The sequence below is a fragment of the Hyla sarda genome, chromosome 2 (genome assembly GCF_029499605.1).
Source record: "Hyla sarda isolate aHylSar1 chromosome 2, aHylSar1.hap1, whole genome shotgun sequence".
Taxonomy (NCBI): domain Eukaryota; kingdom Metazoa; phylum Chordata; class Amphibia; order Anura; family Hylidae; genus Hyla; species Hyla sarda.
In genome coordinates, this window is record NC_079190.1 from 69,685,160 (window position 1) to 69,705,490 (window position 20,331).

The 20,331-nt window shown below is 43.2% G+C and overlaps 2 protein-coding genes across 8 annotated transcripts in view; one reads left to right on the forward strand and one right to left on the reverse strand.

The window, feature by feature from the left end:
* LOC130358573 (phosphatidylinositol 3,4,5-trisphosphate 3-phosphatase TPTE2-like) overlaps positions 1-5,946 on the reverse strand; it is a 62,879-nt gene extending 56,933 nt beyond the window's left edge. The window contains exon 1 of one of the 5 annotated variants that reach the window (XM_056561990.1): positions 5,728-5,946. Coding sequence is in view for 1 of the 5 variants with exons in the window: in XM_056561986.1 (XP_056417961.1) it covers positions 1,510-1,645 (136 nt within the window). In the remaining 4 variants the exon portion in view is untranslated. The other 4 variants (XM_056561991.1, XM_056561989.1, XM_056561986.1 and 1 more) reach the window with 4 other exon arrangements.
* LOC130358576 (fibrinogen-like protein 1) overlaps positions 1-20,331 on the forward strand; it is a 76,908-nt gene that overhangs the window by 8,931 nt on the left and 47,646 nt on the right. The window contains exon 1 of one of the 3 annotated variants that reach the window (XM_056561996.1): positions 1,867-1,934. The exons of 1 other annotated variant lie outside the window; for it this stretch is intronic. The gene's annotated coding sequence lies outside the window, so the exon portion shown is untranslated. Of the gene's footprint in view, positions 1-1,866; positions 1,935-6,977; positions 7,038-20,331 lie in introns of those variants that run through there. One more of the 3 variants, XM_056561999.1, reaches the window with a different exon arrangement.

Below are 20,331 nucleotides of genomic sequence, written 5' to 3' on the forward strand. Positions count from 1 at the left end.
CCCCCTCCCTGCACATACATTGGTATATTCTTAGTTGTACGGTCACCATGGTTACATTACACAGATGCAATCTCCTGCACTCATCAGGAGTTTGAATTTTGCACAGTTCTACAGATCTACAGTCTATACAGACCGGAGTCTAATCTAAATATGTATTACATATTGCTGGACTTGCTGGACTTATTCTTATAACATTTTAAGTGTTCTCCTTGATGGTGTATATTTGCGCAGTAAAATCAGGACTTACGCAAAATTTGTGCGTATAAAGAGAAAAGACGCAGTTGATAAATTGATGTCCCCCACATATTCAGCAACTACCGCACACCGTGATATAGAATTCCACTTGTATAGTGCTATCAAAAATTGCGTTAAAAAAACGCAAAAAGTGTTAATTGCGCAAAAAAGATTGTGCTATATAGACAGTGAAAACTGTGTGTGTGTGTGTATATATATATATATATATATATATATATATATATATATATATATAATGATAAATTCCCCCAATCTGTGTATAAAGTGTGTGTATATGTTTGGGTGTTCTTGTGTTATGGTTAATCATTACAAATTATAATTCATTCATTTGCATATCCTGGTTTGCAAACAACAAATCTGTGAAGATCAGAATTGTGACTTCATCGCAATCGTTGTGACAAGTTGCACAAAGTGTTTACACACAATATACACTTCATGTTGCTACTACATGTCCCACGTTTTCTAAAGCTTTGGGCAGACATAAACATCCTATATATCAATCTATCGTATAGGATCATGGTAACGGTTAGGCTATTTTCATTCACAACCACAGACTGAGATGTTTTTTGGAGGCGATAAAATATTCCTGGAATAAATACCTCAATATGGAAAAAGGCAAAATCCCTTATATTCCACGAATGTACACATAATGGGTATGTATATACAGTGGTCCCTCAAGTTACAATATTAATCGGTTCCAGGGTGACCATTGTATGTTGAGACCATTGTATGTTGAGACCATAACTCTATGGAAACCTGGTAATTGGTTCTGAAGCCAACAAAATGTCATAAAAAAATAGGAAAAATTGAGGATTAAAGAAAAATAAGTAGATAACTAATATAAATAAAGCAAATCCTTACATATACAAGTAAGAAAGATTTGCTGGGAGCTGTAAATCACTGTCTATGTCAGTGTTTTCCAACCAGGGTGCCTCCAGCTGTTGCAAAACTACAACTCCCAGCATGCCCGGACAGCCGTTGGCTGTCCGGGCATGCTGGGAGTTGTAGTTTTGCAACAGCTGGAGGCACCCTGGTTGGGAAACAATGGTTTATGTAGAGGACAGGAGCTTCTTCAGGGTCCTATACAGTACACACAGTGTCCCAAATGGAGCCACCCTTACTTGGTGTCCAAAGGAGCAACTAACCCTGACACAGGTAAGGAGTAGTACAGAACTTGTAGTTCCTCCCTGTACTGTAGGGGGCGCTACCAGACAGCCAGTCAGTGCATACACTTCAGTAATACAGGTGATTTACCAGTAAAATGCCCATTCTGATTGGTCAGTTCCTCCAGATCTGGACTGTCTGTAGCACTGTATGTTGAGTCTGGTTTCAAGTTACAATGGTCCAGAAAAGACCATTGTATGTTGAAACTATTGTATGTTGAGGCCATTGTAAGTTGAGGGATCACTGTAGTGTATGTGCATTGGATCCTAGGTGTAATGTGTGCAGTGTACAGATGTGTGCATTGGGTTCTATATGTAAGGAGAATGGGGGAAAAGTTGCTGAGTTGCCCATAGCAACCAATCGGATCGCTTCTTTCATTTTTGAAAAAGGCCTCTGAAAAATGAAAGAAGACATCTGATTGGTTGCTATGGGCAACTCAGCAACTTTTCCTCTGGACAGGTTTTGATGAATCTCCCCATTGTGTATATAAGAGCATGGATTTCTACAAGCTATGTGTATGCCCATACTGGTGATATTGATTTTTTTTTATAGCTGTACAAATTGAGGATGTATACATGTGTCTATTGGATTCTACCTGCACCTGGGGTGACTAAATACTGAGTATTTGTATATATGTGCACTGGATTCTATACATGAACATACTGCACATACTGAGGATGGGTATACTAGAGATGAGCGAACTTACAGTAAATTCGATTCGTCACGAACTTCTCGGCTCGGCAGTTGATGACTTATCCTGCATAAATTAGTTCAGCTTTCCGGTGCTCCGGTGGGCTGGAAAAGGTGGATACTGTCCTAGGAAAGAGTCTCCTAGGACTGTATCCACCTTTTCCAGCCCACCGGAAAGCTGAACTAATTTATGCAGGAAAAGACATCAACTGCCGAGCCGAGAAGTTCGTGACGAATCGAATTTACTGTAAGTTCGCTCATCTCTAGTGTATACATATGTATTGGAGTCTATATGTGAAATATGTGTAGATACTAAGGATGTCTATGCATGTGTATTGGAATCTATACAATAACATACTGTACATACTGAATATATGTATACATGTGTATTGGAGTCTATACAATAACATACTGTACATACTGAATATATGTATACATGTGTATTGGAATCTATACAATAACATACTGTACATACTGAATATATGTATACATGTGTATTGGAGTCTATACAATAACATACTGTACATACTGAATATATGTATACATGTGTATTGGAGTCTATACAATAACATACTGTACATACTGAATATATGTATACATGTGTATTGGAGTCTATACAATAACATACTGTACATACTGAATATATGTATACATGTGTATTGGAGTCTATATGTGAAATATGTGCACATACTGAAGATATGTATACATGTGTATTGGAGTCTATATGTGAAATATTTTTACATACTGAAGATATGTATACATGTGTATTGGAGTCTATATGTGAAATATGTGTACATACTGAATATATGTATACATGTGTATTGGAGTCTATATGTGAAATATGTGTACATACTGAATATATGTATACATGTGTATTGGAGTCTATATGTGAAATATGTGTACATACTGAAGATATGTATACATGTGTATTGGAGTCTATAAGTGAAATATGTGTACATACTGAAGATATGTATACATGTGTATTGGAGTCTATATGTGAAATATGTGTACATACTGAAGATATGTATACATGTGTATTGGAGTCTATATGTGAAATATGTGTACATACTGAATATATGTATACATGTGTATTGGAGTCTATATGTGAAATATGTGTACATACTGAATATATGTATACATGTGTATTGGAGTCTATATGTGAAATATGTGTACATACTGAATATATGTATACATGTGTATTGGAGTCTATATGTGAAATATGTGTACATACTGAAGATATGTATACATGTGTATTGGAGTCTATAAGTGAAATATGTGTACATACTGAAGATATGTATACATGTGTATTGGAGTCTATAAGTGAAATATGTGTACATACTGAAGATATGTATACATGTGTATTGGAGTCTATATGTGAAATATGTGTACATACTGAAGATATGTATACATGTGTATTGGAGTCTATACAGTATGTGAAATATGTGTTCTTACTAAGGATGCGTATACATGTGTACTGAATCTATGGGCTTGTGTACATACTGAGGATGTGTATACTGTACATATACAATGGTTCTACATGTCATGTATCTAAATACTGGGGATGTGTATACTGTACATATACAATGGTTCTACATGTCATGTATCTAAATACTGGGGATGTGTATACTGTACATATACAATGGTTCTACATGTCATGTATCTAAATACTGAGGATGTGTATACTGTACATATACATTGGTTCTACATGTCATGTATCTACATACTGGGGATGTGTACTGCATTCACACCACGTTTTTGCAGTACAGTTCCCGTATACGTTTTCCATGTGAAACCCGTATGGAACCGTATTAAAAACCGTATGCATTGACTCTCCATTGAAAACCGTATGCCAAAAGATGCATCAGGTTGTGTCCGTTTTGCATCCTGTAAGGTTTTGTCAGTTTTTTTCCTGTACCCAAAACTGTAGCCTACCACGGTTTTTGGTCCAGGTGAAAAACTGTATTTAACCATATACGTTTTTTTTTTTTTTAACATGGGAGTCAATGGGAACCGTACAGAACTGTATGTGCATACGGTTCCATCCGGTTTTCACCATACGGTTTATGAATTTCTTGGAATTTCAATCAAACAAGTGAAACTTGATTCATAAAGGAGTGAAAAGTTAAAAACGTATACGTTTTTTTTTTCTTAAAAAAACTGATGCAACCGGACATTATTTTTTAAACCGTATACGGTTTTTAACTGTATACAGGTTAAAATTTGTACACACGTTTTGATACAATTTAGGCTGCAATCACATCTCGTTTTTGAAATACGGTTGCTGTATCCGATTTTGTTGAAAAAACCGTATCGAACCGTATATATAGACATTTCATTGTAAACCCTATGCCAACTGTAGCATCAGGTTGTGTACGTTTTGCATCATTTACGGGTTTATACGGTTTTTAACGATACATCAAACCGTAGTCTACTAAATTTTTTGTGTCCCGGTCAAAAACCGTATCCAACCTGTATACGGTTATTTTAAAATGGAGTTCTATGGCAACCGTATTGAACCGTATGTGCGTACGGTTACATCCGGTTTGCACAATACTGTTTTTCATTTTTAATTTTTTTTTTGGGAAATTCAATAAAAAAAGAACTTTATTTAAAATGTTGACAAACATAAAACCATATCCGTCTTTTTTCAAGGAAACGTATGCAAACGGATATCCGTTTTGAAACCGTATACGCTTTAAAAACGTGAGGAGGCATATAAGGTTGCATACGTTTCGGTCCGGTTTGGAGACATGCGTTTTTCGTACAGAAACGGGATACGGCAACCGTATTGCAAAAACGAGATGTGAATGCAGCCTAACGTCAGGTTTTGGGTAATCAGTTTTTCATCAAAAACCTGACACGGAACTGTATTGCAAAAACGTGGTGTAAATGCAGCCTAATTCATTTGATTCTATTTGTCTCTTGTGTAAATACTGATGGGGGGAGATTTATCAAAACCTGTGCAGAGGAAGAGTGGTGCAGTTGCCCATAGCAACCAATCAGATCGCTTCTTTCATTTTCCACAGGCCTCTAAAGAGGCCTGTGGAAAATGAAAGAAGCGATCTGATTGGTTGCTATGGGCAACTGCACCACTCTTCCTCTGCACAGGTTTTGATAAATCTCCCCCATGGAGTAAATATGTATTCTATAATTGATGTGTATATGTTTATGGGTATATTTGGATGTACCTAGTGATGGTGCAGGATTCTGACAGGTTTTTACCCTGTATAATTCTTACAGCATGTTTACAGTGCAGTCACATACAGACACTAGTGTAAAATCTGAAGAATAACCCCATCTCTTCTGTGGCCCCTCACATAGAAAACATTGTCCAAACCCTCTGTGCATTGCTTGTGAGTGGTAATAGGTATAGTGTGAACCTTACCTCCTCCGGCTGCTCCTGTCCTGGACACAGATCATCCATACAGTGACAGTACAGGATGTCTGCACAGTGTCTCCACATTCATGTCACCTCCTCACATTACTTGAATGAACTTGATTGGGGAGGAAGGACTTAGGGACTTGGAGGAGGAGGATGTGTGGAGAACACAAACATTGTTACAAGTCTCAGCTCACCTAAGTACAAGGTTTCTTCTTAATCCTAAATCTTCCCCTCACCCTTGTTGTTTTCCTCTTGCTCAGCCTTCCTGCTGTCCTCCTCTTCCTCTGCCCCCCTTCCCTCTCCTCTGAGTGCAGATCCAGCACTTTCCACTTCCTTTGCTGACTTCTGCTGACTCTGTCTTTAGATATTTTTTTTTACCATTCTCATCCCTTACAGGATTTTTGTTACTATGTAGCATTGTAGCTATTGGGATTATTATCACTTATCCTGTGAACCCTCACCCAATTCTTTTCCTCATATGCCATATTCCAATTCATGTCATGTGACTAATATGAAGAGTATTCCCAGAATAGATTAAGATGTCCATCTGATGACTCTCTCCAGCCGGAACTTGCACTTTTAGCTAAGACTTACCTTTAGGATACATTTACAGTACTTAAAGGGGTACTCCGCTGCTCAGCATTTGGAACAAAGCAGTGGCGTACCAAGGGGGGGCGGCCACTCTGACTTTTTTTTTTTGCTCTGCATATACCTACAGGGAAGGGGGGGAAGAGGGAGGAGGTGGGGGGTGCTCTGCATTTACCTATAGGGAGAGGGGGGTGCTCTGCATTTACCTATAGGGAAGGGGGGAGTGCTCTGCATTTTTGCCGGCTGTCCGGGCATGCTGGGAGTTGTAGTATTGCAACATCTGGAGGTATGCAGGTTGGAGACCACTGGCGTACAGTATAGAGTTCCAGCGCCCGGCAGCCCCCAACAAAGAGGAGGAGGGCAGTGCTTGACATATGTGAGTAGTACCCAGCTGGACTGATCATTAATTGGGGGGAGCAGAACAGTGCTGGCGGGTAACATAGGATTAGTTCCCCGATGTGGGGACAGCGCTGCGCTGATAGTACATTCCCGAGGGGGAGGGGCCCAATCGGTATTGCGGTATGGGGGAAAATTCATATCGTGCAGCCCCAAAAATTTGGTATTCGGTATGAACCGGTATACCGCCCAGCTCTAGATATACCTATGGAAAAGAGGGGGGGGGGATAGCTCTGCATATACCTATGGGAAAGAGAGGGGGGTGTAGCTCTGCATATACCTATGGGAAAGAGGGGGGGTGTAACTCTGCATATACCTATGGGAAAGAGGGGGTTACCTGGCTACCTATCTACCTGCCCTTTTACTGTGCAGGACACCAAGGAGGGCATTATTACAGTTTGTGGGCCTATAGATGGAAAGATTGTGTAGAGGAGGGGAGGGCACTGAAAATATGCAGAGTCTGACATGTTTTTCCTGCAGATGTTAAGAGATCCACATGGCGGTCTTATCCAGACGGAGAAGAAAAGGAAAGAGGATGCCGCTGATCAGAAAAGACGTAATTGTGAGTCCCAAAATGTAACTGTAAACACTTATATGGTATACACATCCTATGTACAGCTGTTATCTACCGCCATATGGTCCTGTATATAATCACTTATATTGTATACAGATTCTTTATAATATACTGGTCTGTGTATAGTGGTTTTATTCATTACATTATGGCGGTATTATCCAGTTATTGTGTGGTGGTATATATTTACTCCTTGTATACCAGTATTATTGGTCATAGAAATTTACCTATGTTACAGTGTTTCTTACATATATAAATTTTAGTTTATTGTGTGTGGGATTTAGGTGGAATAGGAGCGTGGCAGAAGATTGACGAGCTGCAGAGCCTAGCAGGGGCCCTTGCCTTTTTTTTGGTCCGGGGGCCCCGAGTGTTGTCAGTCCGCTCCTGGGGGGAGGGGAGGGAGGGGGTGTAATTAAGGGGGGGTGCGTGTGTGTGTGTGTGTGTGGGGGGGGGGGGGTTGCCAAACAAAGGGTCCACCTGGGTGCCAAATGCTCTAGGTACGCCCCTGGAACAAAGCGCTGGAAGCTCGTGATGTCATAGCCCCGCACCCTCAATGCAAGTCTATGGGAGGGGGCGTGATGGCTGTCACACCCTCTCCCATAGACTTGCATTGAGGGGTTGGGCTATGATAACACAAGCTCCCGGCGCGGCTCCAGCATTCAAAACAGTTTGTTCCAAACACTGAGTAGCGGAGTACCCCTTTAACCCCTTAACCCCTTAAGGACTGAGCCCTTTTTCACCTTAAGGCCTTTTTTTGCAATTCTGACCACTTTCACTTTATGCATTAATAACTCTGGAATGCTTTTACCGATTATTCTGATTCCGAGATTGTTTTTTCGTGACATATTCTACTTTATGATAGTGGTAAACTTGCATCCCTTCTTGGTGAAAAATCCCCAAATTTCCTGAAAATTTTGAAAATTTAGCATTTTTCTAACTTTGAAACTCTCTGCTTGGAAGGAAAAAGGATATTGCAAATAAATTATATATTGATTCACATATACAAAATGTCTACGTTATATTTTCATCATGAAGTTGACATGTTTTTACTTTTGGAAGATATCAGAGGGCTTCAAAGTTCAGCAGCAATTTTCCAATTTTCCACAAAATTTTCAAAATCGGAATTTTTTACACTCGCATGTTCTTGTAGAACCAGTTTTTGAATTTTTACAAGGGGTAATAGGAGAAAAATCCCCCCAAAATGTGTAACCCAATTTCTCTCGAGTAAGGAAATACCTCATATGTATATGTGAAGTGTTCGGCAGGCGCAGTAGAAGGCTCAGAAGGGAAGGATCGACAATTTTGGAAGTGAGTGAATTTTGCTTAAATGGTTTTTGGGGGGCATGTCGCATTTAGGAAGCCCCTATTGTGCCAGAACAGCAAAAAAAAAATTGGCATATTATTTTGGAAAATACACCCCTCAAGGAACGTAACAAGGGGTACACTGAGCCTTAACACCCCACAGGTGTTTGACAACTTCGCTAAAGTTGGAGGTGTAAATGAAAATAGTTTTTTTTTCTTTACTAAAGCGCAGTTTTTCCCCCAAATTTACCATTTTTACAAAGGATAATTGGAGAAAATGCCCCCCAAAATTTGTAACCCCATCTCTTCTGAGTATGGAAATGAGTATGGGACATAAAATGCTCTGTGGGCAAACTACAATGCACAGAAGTGAAGGTGTCACATTTGGCTTTTAGAAAGCACATTTTGCGGAAATGGTTTTTGGGGGGCATGTCGCATTTAGGAAGCCCCTATGGTGCCAGAACAGCAGAAACGAACCCATATGGCATACTATTTTGAAAACTACACCCCTCAAGATACGTAACAGGGGTACAGTGAGCCTTAACATTCCACAGGTGTTTGACGACTTTTTGTTAAAGTCGGATGTGTAAATGAAAAAAAAAATGTTTTCACTAAAATGCAGTTTTTTCCCCTAATTTATCATTTTTACAAGGGGTAATAGGAGAAAATGCCCCCCAAAATTTGTAACCCCATTTCTTCTCAGTATGGAAATACCCCATGTGTGGATGTCAAGTGCTCTGTTGGTGAACTACAATGCTCAGAAGAGGAGGAGCACCATTGAGATTATGGAGAGAGAATTTGTTTGGAATGGAAGTCAGGGGGCCATGTGCGTTTACAAAGTTCCCCGTGGTGCCAGAACAGTGGACCACCCCACATGTGAACCCATTTTTGAAACTACACCCCTCACAGAATTTAATAAGGGGTGCAGTGAGCATTTACACCCCATTGGCGTTTGACAGATCTTTGGAACAGTGGGCTGTGCAAATAAAATATTACCGTATATACTCGAGTATAAGCCGAGTTTTTCAGCACGATTTCAGCCATCGGCTGTCCGGGCTTGCTGGGAGTTGTAGTTTTGAAACCTCCGGAGGTCCGCAGGTTGAAGACCACTGCGGCCTTCGACATCATCCAGCCCCCTCTCACCCCCCTTTAGTTCTGTACAGTACTCACCTCCGCTCGGCGCTGGTCCGGTGCTGCAGGACTGTCCGGAGAGGAGGTGGTCCGGTGGGATAGTGGTTCCGGGCTGCTATCTTCACCGGGGAGGCCTCTTCTAAGCGCTTCGGGCCCGGCCTCAGAATAGTCACGTTGCCTTGACAACGACGCAGAGGTGCGTTCATTGCCAACGTACTTCTGCGTCGTTGTCAAGGCAACGCCTCTATTCCGGGCCGGAAGCGCGGAGAAGAGGCGCCCCCGGTGAAGATAGCAGCCCGGAACCACTATCCCACCGGACCACCTCCTCACCGGACAGCCCTGCAGGACCGGACCAGCGCTGAGCGGAGGTGAGTACTCAGAACTAAAGGGGGTGAGAGGGGGCTGGATGATGTTGAAGGCCGCAGTGGTCTTCAACCTGCGGACCTCCGGAGGTTTCAAAACTACAACTCCCAGCAAGCCCGGACAGCCGATGGCTGCCCGAGCTTGCTGGGAGTTGTAGTTTTGAAACCTCTGGAGGTCCGCAGGTTGAAAACCACTGAGGGCGGATGATGAGAAGAGGATGATGAAGGGGGGGGGTGTGGGATGATGACAAGGGGATGATGAAGGGGGGTGGGGATGATGACAAGGGGATGATGAAGGGGGGATGTGTGGGATGATGACAAGGGGATGATGAAGGGGGGATGTGTGGGATGATGACAAGGGGATGATGAAGGGGGGATGTGTGGGATGATGACAAGGGGATGATGAAGGGGGGATGTGTGGGATGATGACAAGGGGATGATGACAGGTGATGATGATGAGGGTCTGGATGATGACAGGTGGTGATGATGATGAAGATGTTAATGACGGGTCTGGATGATGACAGGGGGGGATGATGTATTTCCCACCCTAGGCTTATACTCGAGCCAATAACTTTTCCTGGGATTTTGGGTTGAAATTAGGGGTCTCGGCTTATACTCGGGTCGGCTTATACTCGAGTATATACGGTATATTTTTCATTTTCACGGACCACTGCTTCCAAAATGGGGTCACATGTGGGGTCACACACAAGGCCTTCAATTCCGGACAAATTTTCTCTTCAAAAGCCCAATAGCGCTCCTTCTCTTCTGAGCATTGTAGTTCGCCCGCAGAGCACTTTACATCCACATATGGGGTATGTTCTTACTCAGAAAAAATGGGGTTACAAACTTTGGGGGCTTTTTTCCTATTTTCCCTTGTGAAAATGAATAATTTAGGGTAACACCAGCATTTTAGTAAGAAAAAATAAATTTTTCATTTTCCCATCCAACTTTAACGAAAATTAGTCAAACACCTATTGGGTGTTAAGGCTCACTATACCTCTTGTTACATTCCGTGTGGGGTGTAGTTTCCAAAATGGGGTCACATGTGGGTATTTATTTTTTTGTGTTTATGTCAGAACCACTGTAAAATCAGCCACCCCTGTGCAAATCACCAATTTAGCAGAGCATTTTACGCCCACATATGAGGTATTTCCGTACTCAGGAGAAATTGCGTTACAAATTTTGGGGGTCTTTTTTTCCTTTTACCTCTTGTAAAAATAAAACATATGGGGCAACACCAGCATGTTAGTGTAAAAATGTTATTTTTTTTACACTAACAGGCTGGTGTAGACCCCAACTTTTCCTTTTCATAAGGGGTAAAAGGAGAAAAAGCCCCCCAAAATGTGTAACGCAACTGCTCCCGAGTACGAAAATACCCAATATGTGGCCCTAAACTGTTTCCTTGAAATACGACAGGGCTCTGAAGTGAGAGAGCGCCATGCGCATTTGAGGACTAGATTAGGGATTGCATAGGGGTGGACATAGGGGTTTCTACGCCAGTGATTCCCAAACAGGGTGCCTCCAACTGTTGCTAAACTCCTAGCATGCCTGGACAGTCAGTGGCTCTCCGGAAATGCTGGGAGTTGTTACGTGTTTCATTTTTATTGGGCTAGGGGGGGACAGTTTAAGGGGGTGTATATGTACTGTTTTACCCTTTATTGTGTGTTAGTGTAGTGTGTTTTTAGGGTACATTTCACACAGGTGGGTTTAAGGGGAATTTCCCACTAGGAGTTTGCGCTGCGGGGAAAAATTTGCCGCAGCTCAAACTTGAAGCAGGAAACTCACTGTAAACCTGCCCATGTGAATGTAGCCTGTGCATTCACATGGGGGGGGGGGGGGGTCAAACCTTTAGTTGTTTCAAAACTACAACTTCCAGCATGCACTAACAGACAGTGCCTGCTGGGAGTTGTAGTTTTGCAACAGGTGGAGGCACACTGGTTGGAAAACCTTCAGTTAAGTTCTGTTACCTAACTCAGTATTTTCCAACCAGTGTGCCTCCAGCTGTTGTGAAAGCACAACTCCCAGCATGCATGGCATGTCAGTGCATGCTGGAAGTTGTAGTTATGCAGATGTAGTTATGCAACAGCTGGAGGTACGCGACTACAACTCCCAGCATGCCGAGACAGCTGTTTGCTATTTGGGCATGCTGGGGGTTGTAGTTTTGCAAGATCTGAAGGGACACAGTTTAGAGATCCTACGGAAGCCGGTGAGTTGTTGCCTAGCAACATCTGGAGGGCTACAGTTTGGAGACCACTATACAGTGATCTCCAAACTGTGGCCCTCCAGATGTTGCAAAACTACAAATCCCAGCATGCCCAGACAGCAAACTCCTACGGCTTCCGTAGGATCACCACACCAGGGAGCCGTATCGCCGTCCTCTGCCGCCCACCACCGATGGTAAGTGGACCTCCGGCGCCGGTCATCGCCTGTTCCCCTTCTCTGCCCGGACTACAGTGGGTGGGCAGAGTGGGGGAACCAAACTTTAACCCCCCCCCGCCCCGATCTGCTATTGGTCGGTCGCAGGGATAGGAGGGGTGGCACCCCTGCCACCTCACTCCTATGTCTTCAGGGGGATCGTGGGTGTCTTGGACAACTCAGATCCTCCTTATTCTCCGGGTCACCGGAGACCCGTATGACCCAGAATCACCGCAAATCGCCAGTGTGAAGTCTCAGGACCCCCCTGGGCATTGTCACGGGATGCCTGCTGAATGATTTCCGCAGGCATTACAGTAAATTCCCCGCCCGGTGCACGGTGGGGGCCGAAATTCCCACGGGCGTACAGGTACGCCCTTGGTCCTTAATTACCAGGGCGTCAGGGCATACCTGTATGCCCGTGGTCCCTAAGTGGTTAAAGGGGTACTCTGGTGGAAAACACATTTTCTTAAATCAACTGAACTGGTGCCAAAAAGTTAAACAGATTTGTAAATTACTTCTATTTAAAAATCTTAATCCTTCCAGTTGTTATCAGCTGCTGTATACTACAGAGGAAGTTGTATAGTTCTTTTCTGTCTGACCATAGTGCTCTCTGCTGCCACCTCTGTCCATGTCTGGAATTGTATTGCCTAAAAAGTAACTTTTATTTGGATCATTAAAATTTACCCAAAAATTTGTTTAATTCCAACACCATTAAAATAAATATATACAGACCACCGGGAGCAGAATCCTTCTTGGAACAAAGGAAACGCTCAACCTGTGCCACAGATAATTAGCAACTGTTTGTTACCAATGTTGAGTAGCAATGTATCATACCACCAATATATTATACCACCGACGCGTTTCTGCCATATGTTTAAATGGCGTCCTCAGGGAGGCATATAATATGTACAAGATCGGTATGTCAGATCAATACAAGAGATATTATATGTACAAAATCGGTATATCAGATCAATACAAGAGATATTATATAGGTCCTTGGCATGGGTGACAGGTCATCCAGCTGCAAAAAGAAATTCTCCTATCCCTATGTTTCCTGTAGGGAAAAAGGGAATGGCAGCAGATATACATAAATGGTAATACGCTGTCCCTATATTGTATGCCAGGACTCTGTCCGTTGGTCCACCTGTAAGAAAAGGAAAATACAGTATTCAAGTGGCGCCCTGCAAGAGAAAGATTGGACCATGTATTAACATTGATCCAAAGGTTTACTCACGGAACCCTGGTTAACGGGGCGGGCGCGACAACCTGCTGTGGTGCAGGGAGCTGGCTCCGCCCAGCTCTATTCACTCCGGTGAGTGAACTGTCGGCGTCTGTCGTCACTTCCAGCAAGGGCCGGAGGTTATATGCACGCCACTGCGCCCGTCCTCTGTGACGTTCTAGACAGAGGGGGCGTATCCAATGAGGATACACAGTGGCGTTCACGCTAAAGCCTTTTTTAGAGAGGGACCCGTATCAGTTACGTTTCCCCCCACGAACACAGAACAATCCACAGAAGCGCTAGATAATACTGATGACACTCAAATCATTAATCTATCCAGCATTAGTCTATCAGAAACACAGAAGTCAGTCCTCTTGAAGGGTCTCACATTTGTTCCCACCTCGGCTTATGATGAATTTGAATGGACTAAGGATATCCATTTATTTTCACGTAAGCTAAGGTGGCACAAATTCTTCAAAATGCGACAGAGAAGAGAAGGCCTAGCATTCGGTATGTCCCCAGAAGATCTCACAGTGACCAGGGATCTGGTGACTCTATTGGGGGATGGAGTGAGAGCAGAAGGACAGGGCCCTTTCACTGACCTTAAAAACAAGAGTAGATCTTTTCCACCAATTGGGGATACCTCCTGTATAGATGTATTCACAGAACTTGTTCTCAAGGACTTGAGGGAGTTAACAACCATTGAACCATACATGAGGGACAACTTAAATTTTCAGGAGAGACAAGCACTGACACAACTTAAAAATAATAAGGAACTAATAATTAAAGCTTCTGATAAAGGAGGAAACATAGTTTTGCTGGATAGAACAAAGTATGTGCGCATGTGCAGACGACTGCTGGATGACAAGGACGCATATGAGCAATTACCGGGGGACCCTACACATGCGTACAGCTTGGAATTAATGGATATATTGAATACAGCATTTAGAAAAAAGCTAATTGATCAGAAGGAACTGGATTTTCTTAGACCCTACAAGCCAACTATCCCCACGTTTTATGCCCTGCCCAAAATTCACAAGGGCCTAATTCCATTGAAAGGTCGACCTATTGTTTCTGGAATGGGTGGCATGTCACGAAATGTGGGGACGTATATTGATATAGTGTTGAGACAATTCGTACTTACCCTCCCGTCATACTTGCGTGACACCATGGACCTGCTAAAAAGAATTGAATGACACCATCTTTGCTAGTTTAGATGTGGAGGCATTGTACTCTTCCATTCGCCATACAGTTGGTCTCCAAGCAGTGGCATACTATTTAAGTACACGTGGTATTTGTTACCAAGAACACAATGCATTTGTTCTCCAACTACTGAAATCTATTTTGACTAAAAACTATTTTTTATTTAATGGGCGCATTTATCACCAGATCAGGGGGACCGCTATGGGGTCCCCCTGTGCGCCCAGTTACGCCAATTTAACATTAGGATGGTGGGAGGCAACCTGTTTATTTAATGATGAGAGGGAGCATTTCTGTGAGCGAGCCTTAACTTGGCTTCGTTTTATAGATGATGTGTTCATAATCTGGAGCGGCAGTAGGGAGGAATTCGGAAGTCTAGTAGACTCTATAAATAAAAATCAATTGGGTCTCTTTTTTACATATGAAACCCAGGATAAAGAAATTAATTTCTTGGATGTAAAAATCTATAGAGACAGGAATAATACAGTCCAAATCACAATATATCGCAAGAAAACAGCGACGAACAGCCTCCTGAGGTGGGAGAGTTGCCATCCGGGAGAGTTGCCATTTGGATCCCCAAAGGGCAATATCTCTGCCTCAGGAGGAACTGTTCGTCGCACATAAATTTTAAGAGAGAGGCGGCTGTCATGAGGCAGAGGTTTACCAATAAGGGGTATCCGGACCACATATTGTCCAGGGCTTATCAGTCAGCACTCAGAACACCTAGAAATGAGCTTCTTGTTCCAAGAACTAGGACTGATACATCCACAAGTGCTAGAGTTATTGGCACTTTTGACAGAAGGGCACCCCAGGTGAGAGAAATTATCAACCAGCATTGGAATATCCTTGGGATGGACCCGGACCTCCAGGATATTGTTGGCCCGAGCCCACAAATTACATACCGACGGGGCAAGAGTATAGGAGATTTGGTGGTCCGGAGCCATCTTGAACCAGAACAGACACCGCAAAACTGGCTTAACAGACTATCAGACATCTCAGGCTGCTTTAGATGTGGCCATTGTAGAGCGTGCCAATATGTGGAGAAGAGTGACAAGGTACCCAATATACAAGGAGAGGTGATACCCATTAGAGAATTCATCAACTGCTCATCCAAATGCGTCATATATATGGGAATATGCACCTGCCCCCGCATATATGTGGGGAAGACTTTGAGAGAATTTAGAAAAAGATCTTGGAGCACATCGGGGACATAAGAAACCATTGAGAAACATCTGTGGCAACCCATATAAACCAACAGCACTCGGGTGATTTAAGATCAATCAAATTCATGGGGATTGACTGAATTATTCCCTCCCAGAGGGGTGGGGATATAGATATACTCCTACTCCAACAGGAATGCTGCTGGATCTATCATCTTGACTCAGTGGCTCCCAAAGGCCTAAATGAACAGTTGAATTTTGGCTGCTTCTTATAAATGGTATGTGGTGGGATATTGGGTGACTCCTAGGTAGACAGGGACGACCTTAGAGGGTCGATAGGAGATAGCAGTCACCCCTAGTTTACTCCAGGGTATATAGTCACCCAATAGGAGGTTCCTGAGCGGGACCGCCCTTTTTAGGGCGGCCACCCCGCCTTGGTCGTAGGGTTAATGTAATAGGGTAATCTAGGGATAGTGTAGATCATTTAGGCCCACACCTTGCCCCTTCCCTCCTCCCCTTTAGGGACCCCCATTACAGGGACCATCCCATCCACATCCATTTATGTCAAGCCCTGTTCAGATTGGGCCGTTTGTAGATATGGGGGTGAATCCGTTTCCAGAGGTTCCCCCTATCTCTACAATACCTACCATCCTCACTCAGGATAACATGTGTGGTACCACTATATATACCCCAATTTTGGTTTGAACATACCCCTTACTCATGACTGATATAGGCGTCTCTCTCTCTATTTAGGAATGCTGTATTGCACACACATTTATGACAGCTACATTCACATATAATGAGCCTGTAACTAACCCCAGGAGAATAGCAAAAACGTATCCCCTATTTATTTAATTGGGGTTGGTTGCGACAATATAGTTATAGAGCATAAGCCTCAGTATCCATGACTATGTAAATTGATGCACGGCTAAACAGCCTTAAAGCCTTGTTTACATACCTGTCATCTTCCGGAACGGAGGCTTTAGAGTGAACGCCACTGTGTATCCTCATTGGATACGCCCCCTCTGTCTAGAGCGTCACAGAGGACGGGCGCAGTGGCGTGCATATAACCTCCGGCCCTTGCCGGAAGTGACGACAGACGGCGACAGTTCACTCACCGGAGTGAATAGAGCTGGACGGAGCCAGCTCTCCGCGCCACAGCAGGTTGTCGCGCCCGCCCCGTTAACCAGGGTTCCGTGAGTAAACCTTTGGATCAATGTTAATACATGGTCCAATCTTTCTCTTGCAGGGCGCCACTTGAATACTGTATTTTCCTTTTCTTACAGGTGGACCAACGGACAGAGTCCTGGCATACAATATAGGGACAGCGTATTGCCATTTATGTATATCTGCTGCCATTCCCTTTTTCCCTACAGGAAACATAGGGATAGGAGAATTTCTTTTTGCAGCTGGATGACCTGTCACCCATGCCAAGGACCTATATAATATCTCTTGTATTGATCTGATATACCGATTTTGTACATATAATACCTCTTGTATTGATCTGACATACCGATCTTGTACATATTATATGCCTCCCTGAGGACGCCATTTAAACATATGGCAGAAACACGTCGGTGGTATAATATATTGGTGGTATGATACATTGCTACTCAACATTGGTAACAAACAGTTGCTAATTATCTGTGGCACAGGTTGAGCGTTTCCTTTGTTCCAAGAAGGATTCTGCTCCCGGTGGTCTGTATATATTTATTTTAATGGTGTTGGATTTAAACACATTTTTGGGTGATTTTTAATGATCCAAATAAAAGTTATTTTTTAGGCACTACCCTGAACACTCTTATAATTTAGTTCTTTTGATATATTTGAATGCTGGGTGGAATTGCGCTAAAGCGCGGTCTGACGTGGGACCTAACATATCTACGCTTAGTGATCATGTCTGGAATTGTCCAGAGTACAAGAAAATCCCCATAGCAAACCTCTCCTGCTCTGGACAGTTCCTGACATGGAGAGAGGTGTCAGCAGAGAGCACTGTGGTTAGACTGAAAAGAAAGAAATACAACTACCTCTGTAGTATATATCAGCTGATAAGTACTGGAAGGATTAAGATTTTAAATAGAACTAATTTAACTTTGTGGCACCAGTTGATTAAAAAAAAAATCCACTGCGGATTTTACACTGTGGATTTTATGCTGTGGATTTCAGCGTTTTATTTACATTAATAAACCCGTAGGCAACACAGGGAGTACATGTATGCCTGGAGTGTCTTATGTCTAAAAAGGGGGCACTTCTTCCTAGAACATGAGTATTAGTAAAAAAAAAAAAAAAAACACACCAGAATTACTGATTGTCTGTGTCCTCATGAAAATTGTCTGTGTCCTCAAGGCCAAAACGGTCAATGTCCTTAAAGGAGTACTCCGCTGCTAGACATCTCATCTCCGATCCAAAAGATAGGGGATAAGTGTAATGTCCATTTTGGTGTTTTTGTGTTTTTCTGTCTTTGGGTCTGTTCAAACATTAGTTTTTATGTCTGAGCAGTTTCTGTGCCAATTCTTCCTAGGCTTAGAAGAGTTAATGCTTTCAGCCTATTGCAGTTTGGGTGTGGCTTTAAAACCCCAGCTCGGCCTGTATTCTGAGCTGGTGATTTGTGCAATTCTGACCATGTCTGCTTTGTCATGCACCTTGTATTTATCTTGTAAAATCTGAGTTGTAACCATGGTTAACAGTCCTTTTTATGATAGATTTTAGTCTGCTTAGTTTTTAGAACATCTGTCGGTTTTTAGGATTATGTATGTCCTTTCTGTTTTAACCTTGTTACCTTAGTCTGTTCACACTGTAAGTCTTGCTTGTACCGTGCTCTGTATGTAGTATTCCTGTTTAGAGTCCTGACCCATATTATTCCAGGTTATGGAGTTTGGTTTTGTTATATTCCTGTTTGGTATCTTGACCTGTATTCCTCCATGTTGTGGAGTTTGTTTTTGTGGAGTCTGTTCTGACTCATATGGTTCTCAGTCTAGTGTTCCGTGTATTTTATTTTTGTTACCTTCTAGGCCAGTATCCTGATCACACGGTGGAGTGTGCCCACTGGCTAGAAGTTTATTTGGAGTTAGTTTTGTTGTTCCTCCATGTTTGGAGTGGGGAGTTTAGTTTGTTAGTGTTCTGTGTCCAGTGTGAACAGTGTTCTATGTTTCCAGACCTGTTTAGTGTTTTACATTCAGTTCAGCTGTTCATCACCTGCATTCCATATCTAGTCTTGTTCATTTATTCATATCTGCCGTTCATCCTTATTCTGGTTTCTGAACTGTAGGTTAGTACTCTATATCCATCCCTGTTTGTATATTTATATCCTGTCTGGTTTATCTGGTTGTTTGGAAGTGTTACTGTCTATGTACAGTATTATTTGTTTTTATGCCCATTGCACTTTAGCAGGGGAAGGGACCGGAACCCTGGTTATTGATCCGCCGTTTAGGGAGGATGGTCAAGTAGGTAGGGAGAGTATTTCTAGGGACAGCTTAGGGCTCGCTCTCCCTGTCCACCCCCCAGTCGGTCATGACAATAAGATGTCTGATTGCAGGGGGGGGCAGCAGCGGGACCCCTGCGATCAGACATCTTATACCCTATCCTTTGGATCTCCCACAGCACCCCGTGTTCTAAACAAACACCGGGTTTCTGTAGCAGTGGTCGTGACATCACGGCCATTCCCCTCATGATGTCACGCCATGCCTCCTCCATTCATGTCTATGGAAGGGGGCATTTCAGCCAACACGCCCCTTCCCATAGACATAAGGGAGGGGGCGTGGCATGACATCATGAGGGTCATGGCCGTTATGTCACGACCATTGCCTCCGGCTCCGAGCGTTCTGAACTAAATGTTCAGAATGCTGGAGCACCGGAGTCCACAATGGGTGCCTGCATTTCGGCACACCAGGACATACATATATGTCCTGACCCCTTCCAATCACCTACACTAACCACACGGTGATCAAGCTGAGATGGCAGCTATCTCCCACTCCCATGATGGCGACAGCAGTGATTGATGGTTAAATCTGACTAGTGAGCCTCAGGTGATTGATCGGAGACACCACTAATCACCCTTGAGCAGCAGGAATGAGGTGGCATTGGTGCCATCTCCAGATCACCGTGATCAATTATGTGACCAATCACCGTTCCTGGCAGGTCCTGGGCCGAAAGAGGAGCAGAGCGGGTCCCGTTAGTGTGCTTGAGGGCCGGAGGCTACAGACCGGCAATCTGGTGTGAGGTTAGGGACAGTATGCAGGAAGAGAGAAAGAGAAAAAACTGTCATCACCAGAGCAGGTACAGCTCTGTTCTTCTGCCTGGCACAAACAGCAGTTAGATCAGATTTACGAAGTCCCCAGGGTGCCAGGACAGTGGAAAGTCCCCACATGTGGCACTCCATTTCAAAGAATGCAATGTGGTGGTGGTGGGGGGGGGGGGGGGGCAGGTGTATTTACACCCTACCGGTATTTGACACATTTTTGGAACATTGGGCTGTGAAAAGGAAAAAAGAAAACATT